A 25,352-nucleotide genomic window follows, 5' to 3' on the forward strand; every position below is an offset into this window, starting at 1 on the left:
TGCTTTGAATGACGTTTTATTTCAGTACGAACAGATGTGTAAACAAAAAGCACAAGATGCAAACTTTACTTAAAAAAAAAATGTGATTAGTTCCCTCATCTCATCTCATCTGGAGAAACCCAGTTAATCCTCTGCTCTCTCCTCCAGGCTGGTCTCAGTGCACAGACCTGGTCCAGCACATGGAGGATGTCAGACGCCTGCAGACTCAAAGCTCAACGCTCCTCATGTCTCATTATATCTGAGCCCAGTTCTTAAAACCAAACAAAACCAGATGCTCGTTTGCGTCAGGCAGCGGAGACAGAGGCCGGAGCTGAACCTGAAACAAACAGACAGTGAAGCTGTTGCATTGATGGAGAGAAATCAACACCTGCTATTGAACCCACGTGTGAAGCTTTTGGTTTCTCTTCCCAGAGACCCACCATCTCCGCTTCGCCTCATGAACAGATGGAAGATGCTCCAATGTGCAGTGTTTAAGGACTCGTTCACACCTTGTTGGGTTCACAGCTCCAGTCTGAAGCTGAACATCAGGTGTGAAGGGTTCCTCAGACAGAGAGGAGATCTGGGTCTGGATCAAACTGACCCTGGGTCTGTTGGTTTGCAGTGAAAACACTTTGTTGGACAGTTTGGACCAATCAAAGGAAAGCGATTAAGCATTAAACAATAGAAGAAGAAAAAGAAGAAGATGAGTACTGTGGTACTGTGGAGTCATGTAGTATTGCAGTATTGTGGAGTACAGTGCCTGAAGGTGCTGAAGCTGGGGGTAATACCATCATGATGTTACTGTGCATTACACGGCGTTCTACAAACCAATCAGAGTCAAGTATGAGTAGACTCCGCCCACGTAGGTGATGTCCACAGGACGTACGCATGTCGGACAAAATCCTTTAGTCCCTAAATTACAACGTGAAACTAAAAGTAACAGATCAAATGAAACTCCAGAACAAACACAAGAAGCTGCTTCTGACACATTTTCACTTTGGGTATTAGTTTCTTTAAGTTTCAGATTTCAGTCCATGTTAAAGGTCAGTTCCAATTCATCGCCTCCGCACAGCAGCTCCTCTTCACCGCGGTTTGTGTGTCTGTTTGCAGGATGACACAACTCTACACAACCCAGACACACTCTGTGGACAGGTGGGAGCAGATTCCCTTCAGGGGGTGTTTCCAGGAATTGATATCTGAATAATGATCCAGATCTTGTGAATCTAAATGTTAAATTTGAACATTTCTGTTTGTGTATTTATCTGATCTCAATACATGTAAATGAAATATGGTGATAAAGTGGCCAAGACGTTGGAATATGAACAAGTGATGATGAAAGATGGAAGAAAAAGAAGAGAAGCAGTCAAATGTTAATTCAGAGACAGAAGCAGACGACAGTTTGTTAACTTCCTCTTTCAAAAATAAAGTTAGACGTTGGGCGGATGATCAGTTCAGTTCAGATCCAATTCTTCTCTTTTTTTTTTTATCATTAATCCAATAAACAAAATAAACATTAAACCATGAAAGCGAAACCAATGAGGGAATCCTCAGCTGTGTGAGTTGTAGGAGCAGAAAGGTTTTCCTCAGGCTCAGGTGGAAACTGAAGAGTGTGAATGTGTCTGAAGTGACGATAAAAGAATTCATAAGGCAGCTTCAGCAGGAAGTGGACACCCCCCCCCCCCGTCGACGGCACAGTCTTCGTCAGGGTGGAGCGAAGAGGAGGGAACTCTTCACCTCCTCTCCTGGGATGTGTGGTCATAAAGAAAGAGAGGAGGAGGAGGTGAAGATGAAAGACAGAAGAGTAGAAAATTAGACGTCGATCTCTTCACTCCGGGGAAACTCCTCCTGTTTCCGGAGCGGAGGAGGAAGAGAGGATCTCTCCATCCTCCCGTCCTAAAATCAGCTTCTCTGAGTGGTCGTAGGAGTAGAAATATAAATAAACAAGATGTGAAAGGAGGTTTGTTCCCCACCTCCTTCACATCCTTTTCTTTTCATTCTGATCTCCGTCTCGTGTCAGAGTCTCGTTAGTTCAGAGATTCCAACGCTTCACGCGAGGACCGTTTCCTGGGAGCGGCGGCCGGCTGGTGGCGGCGGCGGCTGGTCGGTGGATCGGTGTTTTCACGGTGGACGGCGAGGACGGGGTGGACGCCGTCTCAGTCGGTGGGGACGGGGACAACGCAGATGTGCAGGAAGTTGTCAGGGTGGCTGAGGTGTTCGCTGAGCCACTGCAGAGGCGTCTCCAGCAGCGGTTCGATGCCGTGGATCACCACCTGGTGCTGCTTTGGCTCACCTGGACGGAGAGAGAGGGAAATACATTTATAACAATAAGTAAAACATCTTTATTTAACTTTTTAAAGTGTTTAACTATGTTTGAAATAAAAAGAGAGCAGGAGAGAAGAAGGGATCAGAGGGAAAGTGTAGACAAAAAGAGAGAGTAAAGAATGAGGAGGAAACGACAAGAAGACATAGAATATGAATATAAGAATAAAAAGGAAAATAAGAGCAGTAAATGAATGAAGGGTCGAGAGAAGAGGAAATGAGAAAAGGAAGAGAGGGAAGGAAAGAAAGAGGAGTAAAGGATGAAAGGACAGAAAACAAGCGACAGAGGAGGAATCAGAATAAAAAAGGAGAAGGAATGGATGGAAAGAAGGAGAGAAATAAAACTGGTGAACAAATGAAGGGAGGGGGAGGAGCAGTGGAGGAGAAGAGAAGAGAAGAAAGAGATAGATAGAGGGAGAGAAAAGAGAGAGATGGCAAGATGAGGTGAGACCGACCACATCAGAGATCAGTGATACCGCGGGTGTGGTGGTTGAGAGAGAGTGAGGAGAGAAAGTGTGTGTGTGTGTGTGTGTGTGTGTGTGTGTGTGTGTGTGTGTGTGTGTGCGTGTGCGTGTGTGTGTGTTTGTTGTTCAGCTATGAACCAGAGCAAAGTGACAGTTGATTATTTTAGCGCTCGCCGTTGAGTGGATTTGAATTTCAAACTTTCACTCTGACAGCTCGGGCTTTCAGGCAGGCGGGCGGCGCCGCCCTCGAGCCCGGTGACCCCGGGAGTTCGAGCCCGCCCCGTCAGCGAGAGGCCGCGACCGCAGATCGTCCGTTCACACGAGGCGCCGGCTTTCTCGACCGTCTCAGTCATCGCGTGATTTACGATTTGATTTCGCGCTCGAGCTTTATTTTTTTTTTACATGACCTGTTTTGCAAAGAGGAAGTGATGTCATGAAGCCTGAATCATAGTCACCCCGTAAACCGACAACAATGATGGACGACTTAACAAATCCAAAGTGTCTCAATCTCCCCCTGGTGGCTGGCTGCAGAACAGGACACAAGCCCTGTCTCCTCGATGTTAGCAGATGGGACACAGACCAAACAAAGAAAATAAATAGAAACTTAAAGTCTCTGTCACCTTAGTTATTTTTACCAAACTGATGTTTGTTCAAGTTTGATTTAAATTAGTTATTTGATGATTTGAAAAATGAGATCAAACATTCTCTCAAAGTGATTTTCTATCCTATTAAAATGCTAAACATTAAGAATTAAACAGAAGTGTTGTGATCTGATACAAGAAGATCATAAAACCACAAAATATTTAAGTAGTTAAACAGATAATAAAATAAACTTCCCAGAATTTGGAGACATTGTGATATTTTCAAATTATTTTCACATACTTATTTAAACAGTTGTTATTTGTTACATGGAGCTCCCTCCACAGTTCAGTATCTCCTGCTCAAGATGAAGTGATGACTGTTTTCTTTAAAAATCTGCATACACACAGGTTATTAACCTTTAAGCACTTTAGCTTTAAATCTTATAATTTCCTTTCCAAATTCTACACTAGTTTTTAATAATTATTCATCTTTATGGGAAATTTTAAATCCTCTGGATTGAATCAGTGGATTTATTTTGATCTTTTAACCATACGAATTAGAAGCTTGAGGTCGGGTAGTTGAACTTGATTCTAAAACATGTTCAAACAAACTTCACAGTTTACATTTTGCTTTGGTTTCACAAGAAACTCGTCAGACCTCAGAAAATGCTTCTGTCTACAGACAAAGAAGAATCTGAATCTCACCTCCGCAGTGATTCATGTTTCAAGACAAATATTTTTGCAGTTTTTGCAGCCGGAAGGTGACGCGTGTTTTGATCGGCCAAAAAACAGAAACCATGTTTAAGAAGAGCATTAACATGAAAACAGTTAATACAGATGTTTCCACTGTAGTTGGTTTCAAAGACAGAGATTCTAATTTATGCTGTCAGTTTAATTTGAAAGTAGAAATAAACGTTAGGTTCATACAAGTGGTTCTTCAGCCTCAAGCCGAGAAGGACGAGTTCTCTCACACATTCAGGACGTCTGCATGTGCGTGAGAACGACAGACAATTACGGGCCTTTACCTGTCAATCACTCTTGACCTCAGCTCCCACACACACACACACACACAAAAACAGACACAGACACAGACACACACACACACACACACACACACAGAGACATAGACACACACACACACTCAGGTCGTTCTCATTCATCCGCCGAGCTGGTGACATTTTAGCTCCACGTAATATCAGGAGGACGGTTGAGGCAGAGCGCCAACTGTCGCTCTGAGAAGCGGCTCCGCCCTACACCTGCTCACGAGCTGCAGCCTGGACGACAGGGATGTCAGAAAAAACTCTGCTCGGGGAGAAATTACAGATGTGCACACTCAGGACAGAGTCAGAGGTGCAAGCCTTTGCTAATCGCTTCTGCAATAAAAAAAATATATATATAAATATATCATTAGAATTTCACTCAGTTGAGCACATACATCACCTCAAGAGTCCAACAGTCTCCTTAAATTAAATCAAGCTGCACTATATTAAACACACATTTCTTTTTTCAAAATGCACAAGTTATTACTGATGCTCACTGAAAAAGCTGCAGGATGTTTTGTAAATCTATCTATAACGGGCTATATAATGGATATATTACAGTATAATAATATAATTTGACATTGTTACTGCAGTAAAAACAGTTTTGCTTGGTATGGCCTCGCCTCCATTTCCCTGCATTCATTAAGATCACCCTGCGTTTCCTGTTTGGTTCACAGATGAAGCCACTAGAGTATTTTTATTGCCCTCTAGACTTTCTCTCCTTGCTTTGTGATCCTGTTTTAAATTTCACACTGAGATTTGTCCAGGTGATTTTAGTTTTTTTCGGTTGTATTTATGTGCGGTTTGTTTTTTAATGTCCGGCAGAGACGGAGAACTGCACACAAAAGAATTTACTGATTTCTGTTGCTGAATAAAAAAAAACGTTCACTGTGAATGTTTTTTTTTTTTAAGGAGCTCTGGAGAATTTCTAGGTCACTGGAGCAATGGAACGAAGCAGGCCGGTTGAGTGAGGAGAAAACCAGCTCATTCACAAACAGGAAATATTTAGGATTACTCTGGGATTAGATGGACAAGAAAAAAGAACCAGGTGGTGACTGAGTTTAGTCTGAGGAGAGAAGGTGGAGAACTCGTTTGCATCGCGAGCAACAGGGTCTGAAGCTCAAACTCAACCTGTAGTGACACAAGATGCTGTCGACTGTAGAGCGGCTTCAACCGCAAGAAGAGAGGGAGCTTCACTGCGTGTGTGGTTCAAGAGAAAGGAATCAGGTGCAATGATAAATGAGGCAGAAGCACAAACAGTGAGAGAGAAGTTCAAGAGGAAGTTGAAGAGTCATTACTGAAAGGACTCCATCGTCAGTTGAGATGAATGAGTTTAAACCGTGATGCATGAAAAACTGCAGTTATTTGAGCCTAGCTTTTCAAATCAAATTTTGTTTTCAGTATTTGAATTTGTTTTGTATTTATTATTTTGGTCGGTAAAGACGAGACATTCAAGGTCTTTTAAAATCACACAAACAGCATTTTGTTCCACTCAACCATTTTCAATTCAGTTTCTTTCTCCACCAGATGAGCTTGTTTCCACTGAACTGGGATTTACAGCAGGAGAAACATCATCATAATAATAATAATATAAATATAATATAATATTAAATGGCAATTCTCAAAATCCTCAGCTGCACAGAAAGTAAAAGGTGTGAATACCACCTAAAAGACACCAAGAGTGAGAAGACACTTTCTCCGGATCCTACACACACACAAACACACACGCACAAAAACACACACACGCACGCACACACGCACACACACACGCTCCATTTCTGGGTGGAGTTTCATACCCATCTCTAACTTAGCCCTGGGTCTTGCCTGACAACCGGCGTGCAGAGGTGGGTGGAGTTGGCGTGTTTTCACAATCTCACTATGACAAATGGGGGAAATTCACAGTGGACCACGCCCCCTCACACACACACACTCTCCCACAAACACTAAAATACATATTCTCGACCATCATGAGCCACCTGCACCTACAGACACACACGGTCAGTCTCAGTTTATCGGAATCCGAAAGTCGTCCTCCGTTTGAATTCCGGCAATAAACAGGTCGTTAACAGCTGCGACGTCGGAGCAGCAGAGACGTGCTCAGACTCAAAGATGAAAACGACAGGAAGACAAAACCTTTCTGCTCTGATCATTTCCAGTCATGTTAAAGAATCAACTTTGCTGGTTTCCATTCACTCATCTACTCATGTTCGTGTGACGGGTAGCTGAGCGCAAAGAGGTTCATTTAACCATGTGTGTGAGCTGAGAGCTGGAGGGGGGGGGGGGGGTCCGTGTGATTCTGACATCTCTGTCGTGACTTCAGAAGGAACAGAATAAACTGAAATGTTTTCAGAGCACAGAGACGAGTGAGTGCAGTGATCATGGTGAAAAATCATCAATCAAATGAAAACATAATAAAAACCATCATCTCTGACTGAATCTCTGGTAAAAGCCTGAATCACAAGATGACATGACACGAATAAGAGACAAACAACACCTCCCTGTTTGTTACCTCAACACTGGGTTCCTCTGACCTTTGACCTGCCAATAAATAAAGGGGCCGAAAGTTCCTCCAATCACACAATTGTGCATGTTACAGTGTTTTAACATGTTTAGTACAATTTCCTGAACGAAGCAGCTCATGAGACCAGATGGAGAATTTAATATATAAACAAACCATTTGTTCAATTTCCTCCAAAACATGAGTAAATGCTTAATAACTGGTTTTCTTTGGAAAGCAACTGTGACGGCGTAAAACCGAACTAATATACACACTCACACACACACTTTGATACACACACTCTGATACACACACTCTGATACACACGCCCTGTGGTTGAGTGGAGCACGACTTCTGGCCAAGACGACATGTTTTGTCAGCCGAGCGAAGCCGACCACGATTTAGGAAGACCGCAATGGAGCTGCTCCTCAGAGCCAAACACACAAACTGACTGCATGACTGGCAGCCGGGCACACTGACTGGTAACCAGCTGCTGACGGACTGCTGGACGGAAACAACGCCTGGTTCTCTCCTGAACAAGCTTCTTCTCAAAGAATCACAGTTATTCAGTCTGAGACATGTCAAAATTGGGAAAAATGACAAAAACAATTTCCCACGGCCAAAGATAAGAGGCTTTTTTTAAATAAAACTTCTTCTGATCGTCCAATCAGTGCACGAGCTAACTTTTCACCTGGTGTGAAATAAATAAAAATCAGATTCTCTTTCAGTCATTTTTTCTGAACTTATTCGGACAGCTCCAAAATGTCATGAGTGACGTTTCTGACATGAAGATGAAGAAGAGGAGGTGTACATGAAGAAGACGCTGATGAAGACGTCAAGTCGGAGAGACAAGGAGAGGATGAGCTGTAAACAACAACACTGATCTTTCCACAGCAGCGTTTACACTTCACGTCCGGCCTCCTGCTGCTCTACAGGCTCCGCCCCTCGCCTGGATGTTCCCCACATCTTCCTGTTGGGACGAGTCGGGACCCGACAACCTGCTGCTGCGTCACATGTGAAACAAAATACATCTGAACCCAATTCCGGAGTTCATTCTGGAGTTCATGTCTCAAAACGACTAGAGATTCAAGCAGATTAGTAACAAAATCATTTTAACAGCACATCCGCCACAATAGTGTTTCTACTGGTTGAAGTGCATGTAACCTTCTGCATATTGTTGATATCTGGGACTTTTTCATAAGCTGACCAGCATCGTGTGATGTTCAGTGTTTTGACATTAGTAACCCCGACTTGCTAAATGGCTCGTAAGAAGTTTCTAATCGAACCAAAACGACATGATGATTAATGTCAGTGATCGTAACCCCAGTTTATTTTTAAGACAAGATCTCACACGTCCGTCTGAATTCCACCAAAACATCTGCAGCCACTTTACAGTAAAGCTGCACGGACACAATAAGAGAAAGATCTCAGCTGATCACATTTGAATCAACAATAGTGCGAGTCATTCAGCTTGAATTCCCCTGTCTGGTGCACATCTCACACGCCCGCGCACATGAACCATTACCCACTATCTGCTGTATCAAAACCGCCACTGAAACCTGCACACCCCCCTTGAGCCTCTGAAGTGAGCCGACCCGTTCGGCTCCTCACACAGCCTGCGAGGGGGAGCCTGCCGATAGTGAGTGGGCTGTACCACAGATGTGACTGAGATGGGGTAGAGGGGGCGTGAGGGACGCTGCCGGGAGGGAGGGGTCCGGGTGGGGTTGTGGGGGCGAGAGGGGCGGGGGGTTTCCTCAGATTGTTCACAGACAATAATGAATGTGGGTGTTTCGTAATAACGTTCACCTCCGATAAATATGTGGAAAAAGAAGCTGGCTTGATGAGAAGTGCCTGTCGACGCTGTGTCATGTGTCGTGTGTCATGTGTGGGCTGCATCCGACAGATTCCTGCCAAGCCCTTGCTCAATAACACACCTGGCTAAAACACACACAAACAGTCACGGCTGACCGCTGCTCACAGGCACATGTTCCGAGTTCTGAGGGGGAACATCGGGCCGACGGAAACACACACTCCTCGGCCGCGGCATGAGCATGATTCGGGAATCCCCGCCTTTGTTCCTTCCTAACTCGAGCCACCCCCAGTTTGTTTGCTGCGACTGGTTTCTGGGTCCCAGCGGGGTCAACACCAATCCTCCCCGCAGACATAACAGAGCAGGAGACTGTTTGAAAAACCGTATTATTTGATGTTTGAAAGATCAGAGACGCGGAGCACCCCAGATTTTCTTTTTGTTATACGTTAGGGTCCCGACAGAATGAAAAAGTCCTCTGAACTCGTGGAACAATGCTACCAGCAAACCCCCTTCCAGCACCAGCACCGCCCCGCCCCGTCCCCGAACACACGTCCCGGTCTCTCTAAGCCAAACACGCCGCCATAATCCCCGGCTATCACCCGACTCATCTACCAGCCGAGGAAGAGGTGGAAACCAAACAAACGACAAGAGACAAAAGGGCCACTTTCACCTTGATCCGCCAGGCCGGCTGGCAGACTCCCCTGGGAGGGAGGAGAGCGGAGGGAAGCAGAGACTTAGCGTCAAAGACATGAAAGACGTCTACGGCAGACAGGGAAAATGTTGAAGACTACACCTGAGAGAGAGATAGACGATCAAAGGAAAGACATATTGTCTTAGATCGGGGAGGGGGGGGCTGTCGAGGCAGAAAGAAAAAGGAAAAGAGGAAGCAGAGCTCTCCACGTCAGTCACGCACATTTTAAACAAATGCTCAAAACTGGCCAAAAACTACAGAACAAATTAGATGAATGTAAAACATGTGGGAGTCGAATCCTCCAGTAACATCCTTGCACTTGGCAGCTGATCCGAGATGTCAGGTGACGGCTGGATTTCACGCTGCCTCAAGCCAAAGAGCAGAGGAACGGTTTTAAATGTACAAACTGTGCAACCGAGTCAAGGAGTTCTGCAAGAGAAGGATTCTGAGTTCTCCCAGTGAGCGAAAAGGTATTCTTACAGAAAATCTCACATTATCACTCAGCGTCACAAGAGCAAATTAGTAACATGTCTAGAACATGTGTAGTAGGGTTAGCGTTATCTCCGGCCTGTTGCTTCCTTTATGTCTAGTTTACACAGCTGCTTCTTTTCACTCACATTTTCACAAAATCTAATTTCTTCTACGTCATAAAATGCACATTAAAAATACGCTTTCAGAACATTGTGTCCACGCTGACTTGTTGTCTGGAAGTAGGTTTGTGATGTTGTGGCTTTTCAAAGAACCAACGGATTATATGAAACTAAGTGTGAGGGTGTCAGCAGTGGATTGGACAGACAGGTCGGCAGGTAGACCGGGGGGGGGGGTCTGTCTTGTCTGTGCAGGTGAGTCTCCTGTGGGTCGTCTGTCCTAACACACTATTGTCTCCTTATCTACTTCCTCTCTCCTCCTCTGCAGACGCTGTTTAGACTGCTGCTCGCTCGCTCCCTCTCTCTCTCTCTCTCTCTCTCTCTCTTTTCACTCCCTCTCCTCTGCCACAGCAGCAACAACACTTTGACGGCTTCTACGTTAAATCTCCTGTTTGATATTTAAACACGTGAAAAAGAACAGAGAGACTCAATAGATGTATGTGACAAAATGAGCACATATTGAGCTGATAGAAGATGTGTGTTGTTTTCTACTGCACAAGAATCTGGGATATTTTGCATAATATATAAAGGATCATTGAGGAACTGTTGCATGTTCATTTATCAAGCTAATCCAGTTTAGTTTAATCATCCACGAGATCATTAGTCTTTGTCTTATTTGCATTGGTTGGGTAGTTTTTGGAAGTCAGAGTTAAAACAAGAGACTAGTGAATTACAGTTGTTTGTTATGTTCGCATTCCGTATATTGTTTTATGTAAATAAACATGTGAACATCTTTTTGTGCAGCAGCAGGTCTTTATTTACCGAGACTGAATTACCGAAGGTCACTTTTACAGATTCAGAAGAACCTGCAACCAGCTCATCACAGACCAGGCAAGCTTAGAACACTGTATGTTATGAATGACACATGACACTAGTTCTGGTTATGACAAGAAGCTTTCCTTCCAACCAAAAGAGAAATCTCTTTCTCTATCTCTTCATCTTCTCTCTATTCGCCCTCATCTCGCCCCCAGTGGGTGTTTTATCAGAGAGAGTGGATCTCTGACATTTGTCGTGTGGCTGTGTAAATAAAATAAACCTGAGACGAGAGGTTCTTCTCTCACTTCTGGAGGGTGATGGGTCCATATTTGATGAAGCAGGTAGAAACCAAACATGGCTGATACTGTACGTCACACTGTTGGCTCCTGGTAATGTTTAACATGAGTGGGTGTGACGGTCATTTTATCTTTTTATTCTTAATATTGTCTGGGATTTCTTACGTTGTTCACTATCCAAAAATGTCTGTGTGTGTGTGTGTGTGTGTGTGTGTGTGTGTCTTACCTTCATTTGGTATAGCAGCTGGGTACATTTCTTTGAGCAAGTTGCCAAGCGTGTGCACGTTGCCTTCAGGTGAAACGGGGCGAAACAGTCTCTGGACGAACGGCCTATCGCTCATCGTCTGAAACGAATCAGAGCACGAAATTATCAACAACAGCAAAAAAAAGAAACCTATTGAAACGTTCTGCATCCGGTGAAGAAAGGTCTGCGTGCGGGGCCATGTTACAGTGTGAGGGCTCCGGACCAGAGTTTATATGTTGGGAGTAAAAAAGCTGATTTAAACAACAACAAATGTGAACAGTGGCTCGTGTTAACAACCTGCCAATTAAGATGAAGGATTAAAAAAGAAATGCAAAGATAGAGGGGGGGGGGGGGGGGGACATTAAAATAGACTTGAGCTCATTTCAAACTTTCATTGGAACCGGAACTTATCGAGACACATCCCAGAGGAGCTGGACACCACAACTCCAGGTTACATTATCTCACAGCCGGAATTAGCACTGATCGAAATGTACTGTAGCATGACAGAGCAACTCACCAATCATTGATGAAATAAAACCAATCATTTAAAATGCTTTATGCTCCTCAAGCAAAATCCCCCCCGAATTTCCATCTGGTAAACATAAGGAACCGTTACAGATTTTCAATATTTTACTCATCAGACAAGGAATTGCGGGAAAAAGAAAAACCAGAAATCCTGCATCTGGGACTGTTTCAAATAAGGTAACATGACGGGAATTGTGAAGGTGACGAACAGAGCTCACTGGGATGAGATAGCAGGAACACTCACTCACACCACTAGGGTGCATGTAAATCATGTCAATGAGCAGCCTGTTGTTGGGAATGTGGAGCCTGACTGCTCAGAATGGGATGTTTAGCAATCTGCAACTTTTCTACAGATGTTACAAGTGACGCTGACATGTTTTACTGATAGAATCAGTCTGGAAGTCATTAACTTCTGCTTGGGTGAGTATTCAGCAGAAATACAGAAATAGCTTCTACCCAGCCCTGAAATCCTCTGTGTCACCCTGAGCTTCTCGAATGGAGAGAAGACTGACTCTTAATATTATGAGACATTTTCTATTGGTCCCTGTGGTAAAAATCCCCTTTTGCCCTTTAATTGCCCTGCAGAGAGGCTGGAGGTCACAGTGGTGGTTTCACAGAGTTGCATGACGAGGTCCTGACGAGGTGAACTCCTCATCAGCTACTTATCACTGGGATCTAACATCGTGTCCTGCTGCCGACTTCTAGAGTGACCTCTAAGTGACGAACAGCTAAACAAGTGTGACGTACGCAGCAAACATCCCCATGACTGTTTCTTTAGTGATCGAATCTGAAGCCACAACATTCCATGAGTGAGATGTTCAGGAAGCAAGGTGCTAAATCACCAGCCGACACCAGACGAGAGTCTCGGAACTGGACTTTGACTCGAGGGGACGGAGGGTCTGGTGTCCTGGACAGACGAGTGCCAGCCTGAGCAGTGGGACTCGAATGGGGACGACTGGTAGAAGATGAAAGACATTTTGAGCAGCAGTTTTCAGTCCTTCATCTCATCATCACACTCATTGGATTCAGGCGAGGGGCGGAGCCTGGGTGGAGCACCAGGACATGACGTATACATTCTGCTGGTAAATCGTGTTTTTGTTTAGAAACGTCATCAACTGTGAAGTTCCAGGAAATGTTCCTGCTGTTTTCTCACATGGACTCACACTGACATTTCTCTAGCATTTTACAGGGAGGCTGGTGGGAACAGTTCCAGGAAGAGGTCGGCGCACCTTACTCAAACATTTACGTCCCAACAAACAACCCCTCGGGAAAACTTAGGGAAGATGTCCAGTGTTGGTTTGAAATTATAATCAGTGACTTGGCCGTGTTGTGGGTTCAGAGCACTGTGCCTGAACGCCTCTTGTTCAGATAGCGATTGTGCAAATCTCAATTCCTCCTCACTACAACTGTTACACATGTTCAACATGTCATATCCACCAAACTGCTTCGATGTGTTCGACACAGGCTGAGCTCCTGTAAGTCCAGTCACTGAACCGGACCCAGTATGTCAGCAGGTGTGTTATTCTGTAAATGTCAAATGTCTCACTATCACTTTGCCGAATAAAAAATTCAGTGGTTCTAGTTACCATGCGACCTGTGTCCTCAGGGCAGCGGGGGGGCTGTCAGGAGCTGACTTATGTTGACCCATCAGTTAATCAAGCACCTTTCTGTTCAGAAGTACACACGCTAGTTTTACTAATTAGTTCTGGGACTGAAAATGTGTTGGTCAACATTTGACAGGAGTAAAAACTCTGATAATTTATTTGTATTGGGTCAGAATTAGATCTGAATAATGTGGTTAAAATCAATATTATCTGGTAGTGACCCAATCAAAAGAATTATAATAATCTATCACTTGTTTAAAATAAATACTCAAACAAAAAGCTGATTTCTCAACTGATAAACTGAATCAATTTGAGTATTTTTAATATTCTAACCCTATATCACAAAATGGCACAAAGATCGCACATAAACTCAAAGCATCAACTTGGTTTCTAACACAAAACTGAAATAAATTTTCTTTGATTGATTAACTAGACAAGGGAAGTTTGTCCATATAATCATATCAATCGAATTAAACACATCTTTTAGAATTCCATTTCATGAATAGTCCCAAAGACCCCTAATGATGAGCTCGGTAGGATTCAGATTATTAAAAATGGAAATGTCTGGCCCACGCAGCAGTGGAGGGAGAAACCGTGGCCTCGGAGGAAACTTTGGCGCAGGCCGACACCCAACCTGAGGTGTCAAACGGAGGGTCTGACACACAATAGGTTCTAATCAGGAGGCTGTGAAAAGGAAACCGGCAGGGACAGGGATCCAGTAACTACACACCACAGGGCCAGGCGCGAATAAACGAGAGGAAGGTGCCGGTGGAGGCGTGAAGCCGGTGCTCAGGTTACACAGAAAGACTGAGTCACTGACAGGAAGCCCAGTGTTTCGTGTGGGATCATCACCGGGAGCCAGAGCAGAGAGAGTGTGCCACTAAGTGACAGCTACTTCTTTGCATTTTTTAATACCTGGCCATGAATAATTGAGCCGCTCAGCACACAAAGAAGGAGCTATTGATCCCTGGGGAGAGAAGCGTGATACTGTTTGGATGGAGACACTTTTCTTTTCAGCCGCTGCGACACCTTAGCTGGCACAGCAGCACATGGCGACACAAAGAGAGCGGCATCAGGATCCATGTGAAGAGAGACGGCTCGCGCTCGGCCACTGAAAAGCCCAGAGGAACTCAAGACGCTGCCTAATGGACGCTGGGGATTCAATCCGTCTAATTGATGGTAAAACAATAGACAGGGGGGAAGGGGGGGGGGGGGGGTGCAGCACTGTCACTCAACAGGAGTTTCCGAGAATGAAGAGGGGTCAGAGAAAGCACTTCCACCATTTTCTCAGCACACGAAACACACACCTGTGGAGGAGAGACTCTATCGAGGAACATTTAATTAAATCATAAATCATTAATCTCTCAAGCATCATGTAAGCTTGAGCTGTTGTTCAGTACTTCAGCATTCAGACGTCATATTCTCCTTCACCTCCACGTCACTTCACACAATGCCTGTCAGACTACCATCAACTCCTGAAGTTACCTGTTATGATAAGAGCGAGGGTTTGAGATTCTGCCTCTTCTACCACTTTCTGGTTTCAAGTGTCAGCGCACTGTGCGACACCATTTTGAATCCTCGGGTTTGGTCATTCCTCCAGCGCCATCTTGGTTTTTTGAAGCCAGAAGTGACCATATTTGGTGGAGCGGGGGGCGGGGGGGGGGGGGTGGAGCCTGACTGAGAACGTCCACCTACCCCTGCCCCCTGCACCCATTGGACGTTACTGGTGGTAACCTCTACACATCCGGTGCTTTATGGTCTATTTGACTCTAAAGGTTCATAATTCTGAGACTGAGACATAAACTCCTTAATGTTTACTGACGTTATAAAGTGAGAAGAAGAGTCATTTTCTGATTTCTTTTAAAACCAGTGGACTCATGGGATTCTGGTGTGGATCCAGATCAGGGGACCACTCTCCTTAACGAACTGAGACAGTCATTTTTCTCAAGAGTCGTGGATCTTGATGAAAACAGGCACATTAAGGGGACTAATATCTAGGAGGATGTGTAATTTGGTGCAGATTGTTGGGCCTCGTGGAAGTTTGTCCTCTGAGATTCTAGTTTTTTAATGTCTATTTTAATTGCTGTCAATTATCTACAGTATATAAGCATAAGCCTCATAGGTAGATATATCAAAGCTGATAAAACAGGACCAGTGAGTGATACCACTAGTTTCTATATTTAAGATGAGCTTACTCTTTAACACAATAACCAAATAAACCACAGACATGTAAACAAACCTCCTCTGGGTCTTTCAGCTGCTCAGCAGAAGTGACAGACCATGACAGCTTTGTAACTGAGTCAAGGTTCTAGTAGAAACCTCTAATTTACTGTAAATGTGGCAAACTTCTTTTTTCTTCCCCGGCATAACAGGCATATCACCTGTTGCCCCTGGCAGGATTACGCACAACTGTTTCCAGCATTCCCATGTTTTGTAATTGTCTGTGTAGTCACCACCTCCCCCTCGTCTCAGTCAGCCATTACAAGATATCTCGGAGGCAATAAACCTGCATTCTTCGAAGCAGGCCGCTGCTCCGGCACCACAACACGGAGGTGAGTGGAGGTGGGTGGAGGTGGGTGGAGGTGAACCGACTGCTCTTGCATCGGGGGCTAGTGAGTAAGCACTGAGTCACAGAGCGGGAACAGAGAGGTCTACCTGTCGAGCAACAATGTAAGAGGTCTTTAAAGGCAGGACAGTAATTTTCACTTTCCGCGCAGCGAGACACTCGGCTCCCTCGGCCTCTTTAATTCCCCGAGTGGTGTCACCGCCGGAGCAGGAAGATGCACTGGCAGCCAAACAAAGCCCCCGCCGCTGGCCGGAGCCAAGGGCGCGGCAGGCCCGTGCACAGACACACACAATAATAGCACACGGGCACAGGGCTCAAGTGGAAGCAATTGAACTGACAAAGACAAACACATGAAACGAGTGACAGAGGCTCCATGCGGACACATATGGTGTTGGTACACTGAACAAAACTCTTTTGTTCTTTGAGCAGTGTGTCCACATACAACGTTTACACGTGGATACATGTGCATTCATAACCTTTATCTAAATAATACATATTAAAATAAGAGGCCCAACAGTCTCCTCATGAACCCACATTTAAATTAGATCTGCATCAAATTTAACATAAATATCCTTCATGGATCTGCCCCCTTATCCGGATCCGCACAAAAACCAGACCACATCCTTCCACCAAGTTCCATGGTCTGTTGTGTGGTAGTTTTTGTGTTATCCTGCTAACTAGCGAACAAAGGCAGACAAACACACAACCCAGGAAACAATGTTCATAATGTCACAGATAAAAAAACCAGAGTCAAGACAAATTAAACTTTACAGGGACATAAACGAGAATGAATATCTCAGATTTATGAAAAGGACAGAAAGGTGGACTAACTATTTTAGTCCTTCAGGATATGGGGCAGCCACGCACACGCACAGACACACACACGTCAACAGAAATGTGTCGTCCATGCCCATTCAGTGTCCTCGTCTCCATACGGAGCGCAGGCCAGACGGAAATGAGCCCTCTGTTATTTGGACTGAGTGTTGTCATTAATTCTGTCTGCATCAAACACAGCACATGTTATTTACACTAAAGACCACAATCTGGCTTTGAAGGACTATGAGTCTGTGTGTGTGTGTGTGTAGGATGGGGGGGGGGGGGGGGGGTTCCTCTGTATTAGACAGTCTCCTAAGTCATCCACGAGGACTTCTGAGTTCCAAACCGCTTTGTTCTTTCCAACATTTCTGCAGCGTTTCTTCACAATCTCCTTGTCTTCTTCTCTTTGTGGGTTTTGTCGCATCATGTTGGGTCTTGTCACGACAACTCACTGGATCTTCCTCTGAGCCGTCGAGATCAGCTGCGCAGCGTCACTACGCAACTCGACTTTCACACAACTCGAGCTCGGCTGTTTGTTTCTGTTTTTAAACTAATGTGTTGCTCTTTGATTAAAGGATTAAAGTTTTTACAACCTGCTTTTCTATTTCGTTTGTTAATGGTCGTCATATCGGTAATATTACGATTGAACCCATAAAGTTAAATGTTAACTAAACAAGAAACACGAGCGGTGAAACAATCAGACAGGTGGTAAACAAATCCTGTGATGGGCAAAACTCCAACAAGGCCACTCCAGGTATTTTTAAGATGATTCCGAGCAGATTGAGCCTCGGCTCCCCTCCAGACTCTCCGAGCCTCCTCTGCTTGTAAACATTTAGCAGTTTGTACGATAAAAACCACAACATCTCCGAAACAACCCAGACTTTTCAGAATCCATGCTCATTTTCTCCAGCCTTTACAGGGCTTTGATGCTCGGACTGTCACAAAACCAGCTCGGCTCATAAACGACCGTGGAAACTTGCAATCTGGCCACGAAAGAGGCTCCAAACCAGTCGGAGCTGGGTCTCTTGTCCCCGCCAGCACTTACATGGTTTTATAGCTGCAACAAGTGCACGTCTGAGAGGGCGGGCCCCGTCGGTCGGCCTGCATGTTTCGGTCGGCCACTTTAAAGACTTATGTTTTATAGCCGAACACAAGAATGTTTTTGTAGAAGTGTAAAATGGTTTATTTACACGCCGAGGATGTGAAAGTAAAAACACAAAGCATTCATGAGGTTTGTGAATTTCAGGCAAAGAACCAGTCCGGGCTGACAGTGACAGACAGCGGCTCCTCCACCCTCGCTGTTGTGGAGAAATGTAAATGCAGCCATATGTGGAGAGCGGCGTCATATTAGAAACTCTGCATACTCAATGATAAATCATCGCAGGGGGGAATTACCAGCCGTCGCAGGAGATATGATTATGGAACAATATGCTTTAGGAAGTTGCGTTTTGTTCTCAACGTCTACAAATCTTGTTCTGCTTCAAAACACGACTCAAAATCACTTGAGGCCGAATCTCTTTTCTGTCCCGTTTGCTGCTCCTTTTCCTTACGTGATTTCTCCTAACGCGTCCTGACAGGCTCTAAAGTTTAATGCCTTTACAGGACTCGGTGACAGCGAGGGGCCTTTCTGTTTGTTGTGATTTGAGATCAAGGCTTAGCACGCACATTCAACTCAAAGCAGACTGTCAACATGTTTTTGTTGCAAAGATCCAGATGTTTTCCAAATCTTCATTTCCCTAACTGCTCTGGATCTTCAGTGTCCAGCGAGATTAGAAGGAGTTAAATTGCATTTAATAACACCGTTTCTGAACATTGTATGACATTAAATTAACTTCTTCAGTCGTGTTGTGTGATTCCTGAGCGGTTCAGTACCCTGGAGGTTGTCCAATTAAATCTCCACACTCCCATCCTTTCCTGAGCTGAACCCCAGCACTTGCCTGTGTTCCCCCGCCGTCTGGCTCGCAGCGCACTAATGTTTTCCAGCCGCTTATTCATCCTCTCTTATTTCTTTTTCTTTTTTCACTTCATCCAAAAAGGGAATTTTCACCTGAGTCAGGGGCAAAGCTGCAGCGGTTTGACGGAAACACCCGACGTGAGGCCGCTTGTCTGCCGTCGCCTCCTGATCTCACACTCAACCCTCCAGCTCGCCCACCGGCTAAACCTGCTCCGGTGGAATTGCACCACAACCGCGGAGGGTCATGGATATCAAATGTACGGGAACAAATGAATAACCTCCAAAAAGTACAGAGGGATACGCAACACTGGCCTTTTCTGATACGGAGTCTGGTTATCCTCACACGTCACATGGAGAAGAGAGCATCTGAGAAACAGTGAACTCACAAACAGATCCACAGATGTTGAGTTTCTTTTAACACTTAAACAATAAGTGAAATTCAAAATGACTGGATACACTGGTTTTAGATCCAGATCCAGTTAATCTGTGGCTGTCACTGCGTGCTCACAAATGTGGCTTAGTTCAGAAAAGAGATGACTGACTATCAGACACTTACTCATGTGGTTTGAAGAGCGGGATTTTGTCAGGCATGAATGCTTCGTAGCGTTTTGTTTTGGTTTCCAAACTGAGATTAAACAAGAGAGCGTTGTTGGTTATTTCAGTGATGAGTGTCCGGAGAGCATTCAGTTGCTCAATATGAAAGGATGACAGGTAACAAGATGTTGTAAAGAGCTTTCTGCAAATGAGCGAGTGGCAGAGGGGAGGTCAAGTTCACCCTGTCTGGGTTTTAAACTGAACTAAGTTGATTAACTGTTTGTTTTTAAGAATCTTTTGGTGTTTTTCAGGAAGCACGAGACTCTAAATAAAGTGTAGAAAGAACTAGTTTATCAGAACCCGTCTGGTTGGAGGTGATTTCCCTGTTGAAGCGACATCAGACAGACATGGAGGGTTTTAAGTTGCCCTGTGGCTCCATCTACTGGGCTGACAGAGCAGAGACTCAACATCTACTTCAACTCTAAAGCTGCTTTCAGACGTGCACTTAGGCCCCGACATTCTTCTGAAATATTCTGGATATGTTAGTTGCTGAAGTGACGGGAGAAGAAGCCTGTTAAAGTTCTGCAGGTGTAGTTACCAGGTATATCCTGAAGGGGATGTATCTGAAGCCTCCGTCCTCAGTGGGATATTCCATCAGCTTCCTGTTCATGGCCCAGAACTGGTCAAACTTATCTGTGATAACACAAACACGTACGTCAATAATTGTAACACATATCCTCGGATTTAATTATCCACTCAGTGCATAGAAAAGGCAACAGATATGACTTTTGAGGCGATCATGTTTTAATATATTAATTCCTGACACGTCCGGGTGAGCAGCAGCAGGTGAGAAAGTAGGTTTGTGAGAAATGAGATGTACTGGATCATTAACTTCAAGGTGTTATTGTACAACTGTCCATATAGTGGTAGTGATTTAGCTTCCTGACAATTTAAGTTATAGCACACTGCAGATCAGGAGCTAAATATCAACGCAGCTTGGATCTTCTGGTTGAAGGCTGAAGTCTCATCATCAGAATTGATTCCACCCTCCATGTGCTTGGTTCAAACCCTGCCCCCCCCCCCCCCCCCCCTCACCTCTCACTTTCTCACAGATCTTCTGAAGATGTGGTTTTCTCTCCTGGAGGAAACTTTGAACAACCTCTGTTTCTCTCTCTCTCTCTCTCTGTTTCTGGTCCATTTTGGATGTGAAAGTTTTGCTTTAAGCAAAGTTTCATCTCTCACTTTCATGTTTAATAGGTAAGTCCATCTCCTCTGTTTCTGTATAAATGGAGCTACAGTCATTACCAGAGGAAAACAACATGAACCACACCCTGAGCTTTTTATACAAACAGTTCATTGCATCATCTGCAGGCTGCAGCTTCTCAAGTGTGAGGACTTTCAATTTGATATCATGAGACTATTGATAGTTTTCAACGTTATCCTTGGGTTTCAGAAATGCTTTTTGGATTTAGACATTTGATTAAATGACTAAACAACTGATCAAACAGTTGGTGCGACCTTATTTATAACTTGTTGATATGTATCTTTGAATTTGAATCATATATTTCAGCTTATAGGGAATAACAGTGGTAAAGTAAAGATGAAAGTTAATACCTGCTAACATCTGCCAATAAAGAAAAACCTAGCACGACTGCAACAGTAGAGGAAGACACGGTGAAGTATTTGTTTAAGATGCCGCAGGAAGCAGATCACTGGTGGATGAGGTGTTTACTGAAGCCGTGTTTCATCAACTTGAGCTGCAGCGTTCTGAGGAATCTCACACCACATGCAGGGGGTGTGTGTGTGTGTGTGTGTGTGTGTGTGTGTGTGTGTGTGTGTGTGTGTGTGTGTGTGTGTGTGTGTGTGTGTGTGTGTGTGTGTGTGTGTGTGTGTGTGTGTGTGTGTGTGTGTGTGTGTGTGTGCCTCACCGTTCTGCAGACCCATCCACAGCTGCTTGTGGTCTTTCTTCTGCATGTCGTTAACAACTTGGCTCTTGTGCTTGAGGGCGTCGGCCTCCTTGATGCCGGACATGAAGTGGGCCTCGATCACAGAGTTGGACGGACAGTGGAGGAGGTCGCGATCTGGAAAATTCTGACACACATTCCCCATAATTGCATTTTATTTGAAGCTGCGTTATCCATCTATGTATTTTTAACACAAAGGAGCAGAAGCACTCCAGAACAAAGGGGTCAAAATATATTAAATACATTTTTAAAAGGTACTAATCCAAAGTTTGTTGTTGTTTAGCTGCCGTCCTTTCAAAACACTCTTTTGTAAACGCTGGCCTCCTTTTAGTTGGAACCTTCAGATTGTGCTTTATAAACAGAGACTTTTGTAAACTATGATGCAGACTCTAACGTTCTCATCTGGTTCTTATTCATCACATGAATCGACTACCAAAGTTCTAACTCGTCTTCGCTTCAAGCTAAGAAATCTTACTTTTCACCATCTACTTCCTGTTCACAACAAATGACCAGTGTACGTGATATCAAAAACTCATCTGGACGGACGCATGTTTATAATAAAATATGTTTTAAGAGGCTAAAAGAAGCTCAATAAGGATTGGTATAGATAAAAATAAATAGTGAGAGAAATGGTTGCTCCTGTGCGTGCACACACATTCACACTTACTTTAAAGTGCACAGTGATGTTCCAGGGTAAGACTGTGTTGGAGGCGTGGAGGTCAAAGAGAACTCCAATTGGATAGTGCCTGAAATCAAGGAAACGTAAAAAGGAAAGATGTTACTAGTGTAAATCTTTTCATTCAGCTCAACATCAGAACTGCGGCTCCCACTGTGTTTACATGTACTTCAGTAGATGCTAAGCATACCCCTGTGACCTCTGAATTTAAAGTTGCACTCTTCAACTATTTTTTAAAACCTAGACGAGCATATTGAATTCACTTGAGAAAAAGAAAATCTGTTCTGTTTTACTGAATTTACGAGTTAGCACAAAATCGTTGTACTGTCCATCTGAACAATCCCAGAGTCCTGGGCTGCACCAAGCCGACAAACTAAAGACATGAAGTAAGACAATGATCTTGTTAATTCAGAAGAACAAGTAAATGCAATACACGTCTATAAAACCAGATTATGTTAATCTCACAGTATTTGAATTATAATGAAAGGTCTTAATACTAGAGTATTCTTTATCTGTCCATTCTATTTGTCAATTTCTTGGTATTTTTGAGAGTTTTCTATTGTGCAGTCACACACACAATAACCATCATAGTCATTTAGTAAATTAAGAGAGTTGTAAAAAACATATGACACAGTCTCACCTCAGGTTATCAAACTCCCAAGTTATGCATCTCAAGTTGTTAAATTAGTCAAAACAATCATAATTTTTGCATTTACAAAACACTTGAGATTTAAAGTGAGAAAAGAAAAGCAACAGAACGTCACATTTGAGGATCTGAAGCTTGCAAACATTTTGATATTTTCATATGATTCTCCGTTTATCTTCTCTACTGGGTTTAACTGGGACGTTGGCTCTTCCTTGTCTGTTGCAATACTGCCCCCTGGTGATTGAACTTTGTGCCTGACTGTCTGCAAGAGGGCGAGATGAGAACCCGGGCACCTGTAGTCAGTGCTGAAGCTGCTGGCTGAGACTGAACTGACTCATAGAGCGTCTCTCTACAGTTGCAGAGGGTGTGAACATGCTGTTACAGCTCTGACTGGGCGAGACCTGTTTGCTCAACGCAGCAAAACAAGGTCCAGAGACGAGGAAGACAGGATTTCAAGTTTCAAGAAACTGATTTTAATAAAGAGACACATTCTGTGATTGATCAACGTCCTCTCACCATTTCAGTGGCGTTCCTTCCGACTCGCACCACATCTCCTCCACGTCCTCGGTCTTCATCACTTTGAGGAAGTGCTTTTTCACTTTGTCTGTGACCAGCGTCAGGTAGCTCACCCTGGGCAGCAGCAGCTGGGAGAGAGAGAGGAGATTGAAACACTGCAGTCTGGTCCTGTGCGCTGGCATTTGAGCCTAAATTTAACTTCACCACTGCAGGTGTAACTTCTGTTTCTTTGTTTGCTAGCAGATCTAAATCAACAGATCTGGAAAAAACAAAACAACAAGAGAGAAAAGCTCCCTCGCCTTATGCACATGAAACTAAATCTTTAGGAACACATCCCACACCGGCCTTTTCAGCACCTGTGGAGGTTTTGGTTTGTCACCAAGCTGCGTGAAACTGAGCAGAATAACAAGTTGTAGGACCGGATCTTGTGGCACCAGTTTCCTTTGAGCTGTAAGTTGCTTTCAAGCATGCACTGAACTCCAGATAAGATGAGAGAACAAACCTAAGTCCTAATCAGTTGCTGGGAACAATCTCTGGAATTTCTCCTGACAACAACTTGTGATTTCTGCAGCTGAGTGTGTTTTGTCATAACTTGACTCCTGCTGCTCTCACCAGGCCCCAGCCCTCACCTGAATGCTCCAGATATTCTCTGTTATTGTGAACGACAGACATTCATCTGCGTCTTCGACTGTATGACTCCTCATTTTCATTAATATTGTTTTTGTTTGATCAACTTTTGTGTTAGTCACGTTGTAGGAACATCATCAACTTGCTTGCTGTGAGTTTTCTGGACATTCACATATTAACACTCAGACATTATCCTGTCATTTTAACAGAGGGCTGACAGGAGCTCTCAGATCCAGCCTCGCTGGTAAAAAATCTGAAATCAGCTTATGAAATGTGCTGGGAGAATAGGATCATATCTATCTATGGAGACTATGGAGTTATCTGATGTGCTGCAGCATGTTTTCAGCCTAAATGTTCTCGATATCTTCCTCTTGAGCCGCGTTCACACGTGGATCACATAGAACTTTTAGGCTAAATAAAGTAAAAGACCTTATTCCCAGTCGAATGTGAATGTCGGGGCTTGTGGACACTCGGATGAAGCCACAGGAGAAGATGGAGGCATGCTGTGTTTGTTTCTGTTGTATTTTTATCTTTGAGGAATCAGTCACTTACATTATATTGGATTTGGCTGTAACTCTGTTTACCCCTGACACTGCAGAAGAGTTCTGTGGACTCACCCCCCCCTCCAGATAATGAGTGGATTTAGTGGCTGACCCAGGACTCACGTAGTAGGGCTCGGCCTCTCTCTCGGTGACCTCGTCCTGGTTCAGGGTGAAGCAGGCGGGGATCCGGCCAAACCACACGTCCCTCAGCACGTCCTTGTCATCTGCCATGATGCTCCTGCTCCCAGTGGCTCATGCAGACCCGGTTGTCCAGACGCTGGGAGGACTGGGACACCTGCCTCCTACACAACAACACAGAGAAACAGGCAGTCAGGGAAACTTCCAGCTACACAACGTGAGATAGGCGGTGCAGCAGCAGCTAGCACGGCTCCGGGGGGAGTGCGTGTGGCGTGGGGGCAGCTCAGGTGGTATTCACTTCATCGGGGGGGTTATTACCACGTTATTAGAAGAGCGAAAGGAAGTGATTCACAACAACAAGCTGTCAAACTACGCAGCTGGGAAGCAGGTTAGCTCCGGGGCTAGGTGAGCTAGCACAGCCGGTGGAAACACAGCGAGGGGACGTGGAGGACGGATCCGAGGGGGTCCCGCCTGTGGCGGGACGGTGGAGGGGGACACACCGGGGCCCCGCGGCGCTGGAGCCGGAGGGGAACACTTACTTTCGGGTGATGTTTTCCGGGCAGCTCGGAGGGAAGAAGGCCCGCGACTGGCGATGTTGTCATTCCACTGCTGAGAACCCGCGCTCCCCACGAAACAGCGACCCCTAGCGACGGAATGAACACGGCTCATCCGCCACTACTTATGAATACAATTAATACATAATAATAAAAACATCTATATATGAATAAATACATATACAAATTGAATCATAATTTGTTTGTAATAAGTCTGTTCTCTTTTAGTTTCACAGTTCGTCATGTTTGTCAGAGTTCAGGACGGAGACTGTTTGCTGTTCAAGATTATAGAAATAAGATGAAGAACAAATAACAAGGCTCATTATGCACAAATTAAGTTATATAAAATAATAATAAAAATGTGAA

The 25,352-nt window shown here is 44.4% G+C and overlaps 1 protein-coding gene across 2 annotated transcripts; it reads right to left on the minus strand.

Moving 5' to 3' along the window:
- On the minus strand, positions 1–25,067 carry atg5 (ATG5 autophagy related 5 homolog (S. cerevisiae)). 2 transcript variants are annotated; one of them, XM_062399225.1, is made up of 8 exons: positions 24,972–25,067; positions 24,418–24,596; positions 23,126–23,253; positions 21,955–22,033; positions 21,252–21,414; positions 19,922–20,016; positions 11,307–11,424; positions 1–2,269 (listed from the first exon to the last, which is right to left on the minus strand). In XM_062399225.1, exons 2-8 carry the CDS (start codon positions 24,523–24,525, stop codon positions 2,133–2,135), a joined length of 828 nt encoding a protein of 275 aa, XP_062255209.1. In that variant the 5' UTR covers positions 24,526–24,596; positions 24,972–25,067; the 3' UTR covers positions 1–2,132. The 2 variants fall into 2 exon arrangements, with proteins under 2 accessions (XP_062255209.1, XP_062255210.1); XM_062399226.1 differs by lacking the exon at positions 24,972–25,067 and having other exon boundaries at positions 24,418–24,882.
- Positions 25,068–25,352: the final 285 nt, after the last annotated feature.

The sequence above is a fragment of the Platichthys flesus genome, chromosome 11 (assembly GCF_949316205.1).
Source record: "Platichthys flesus chromosome 11, fPlaFle2.1, whole genome shotgun sequence".
Classification (NCBI taxonomy): Eukaryota; Metazoa; Chordata; class Actinopteri; order Pleuronectiformes; family Pleuronectidae; genus Platichthys; species Platichthys flesus.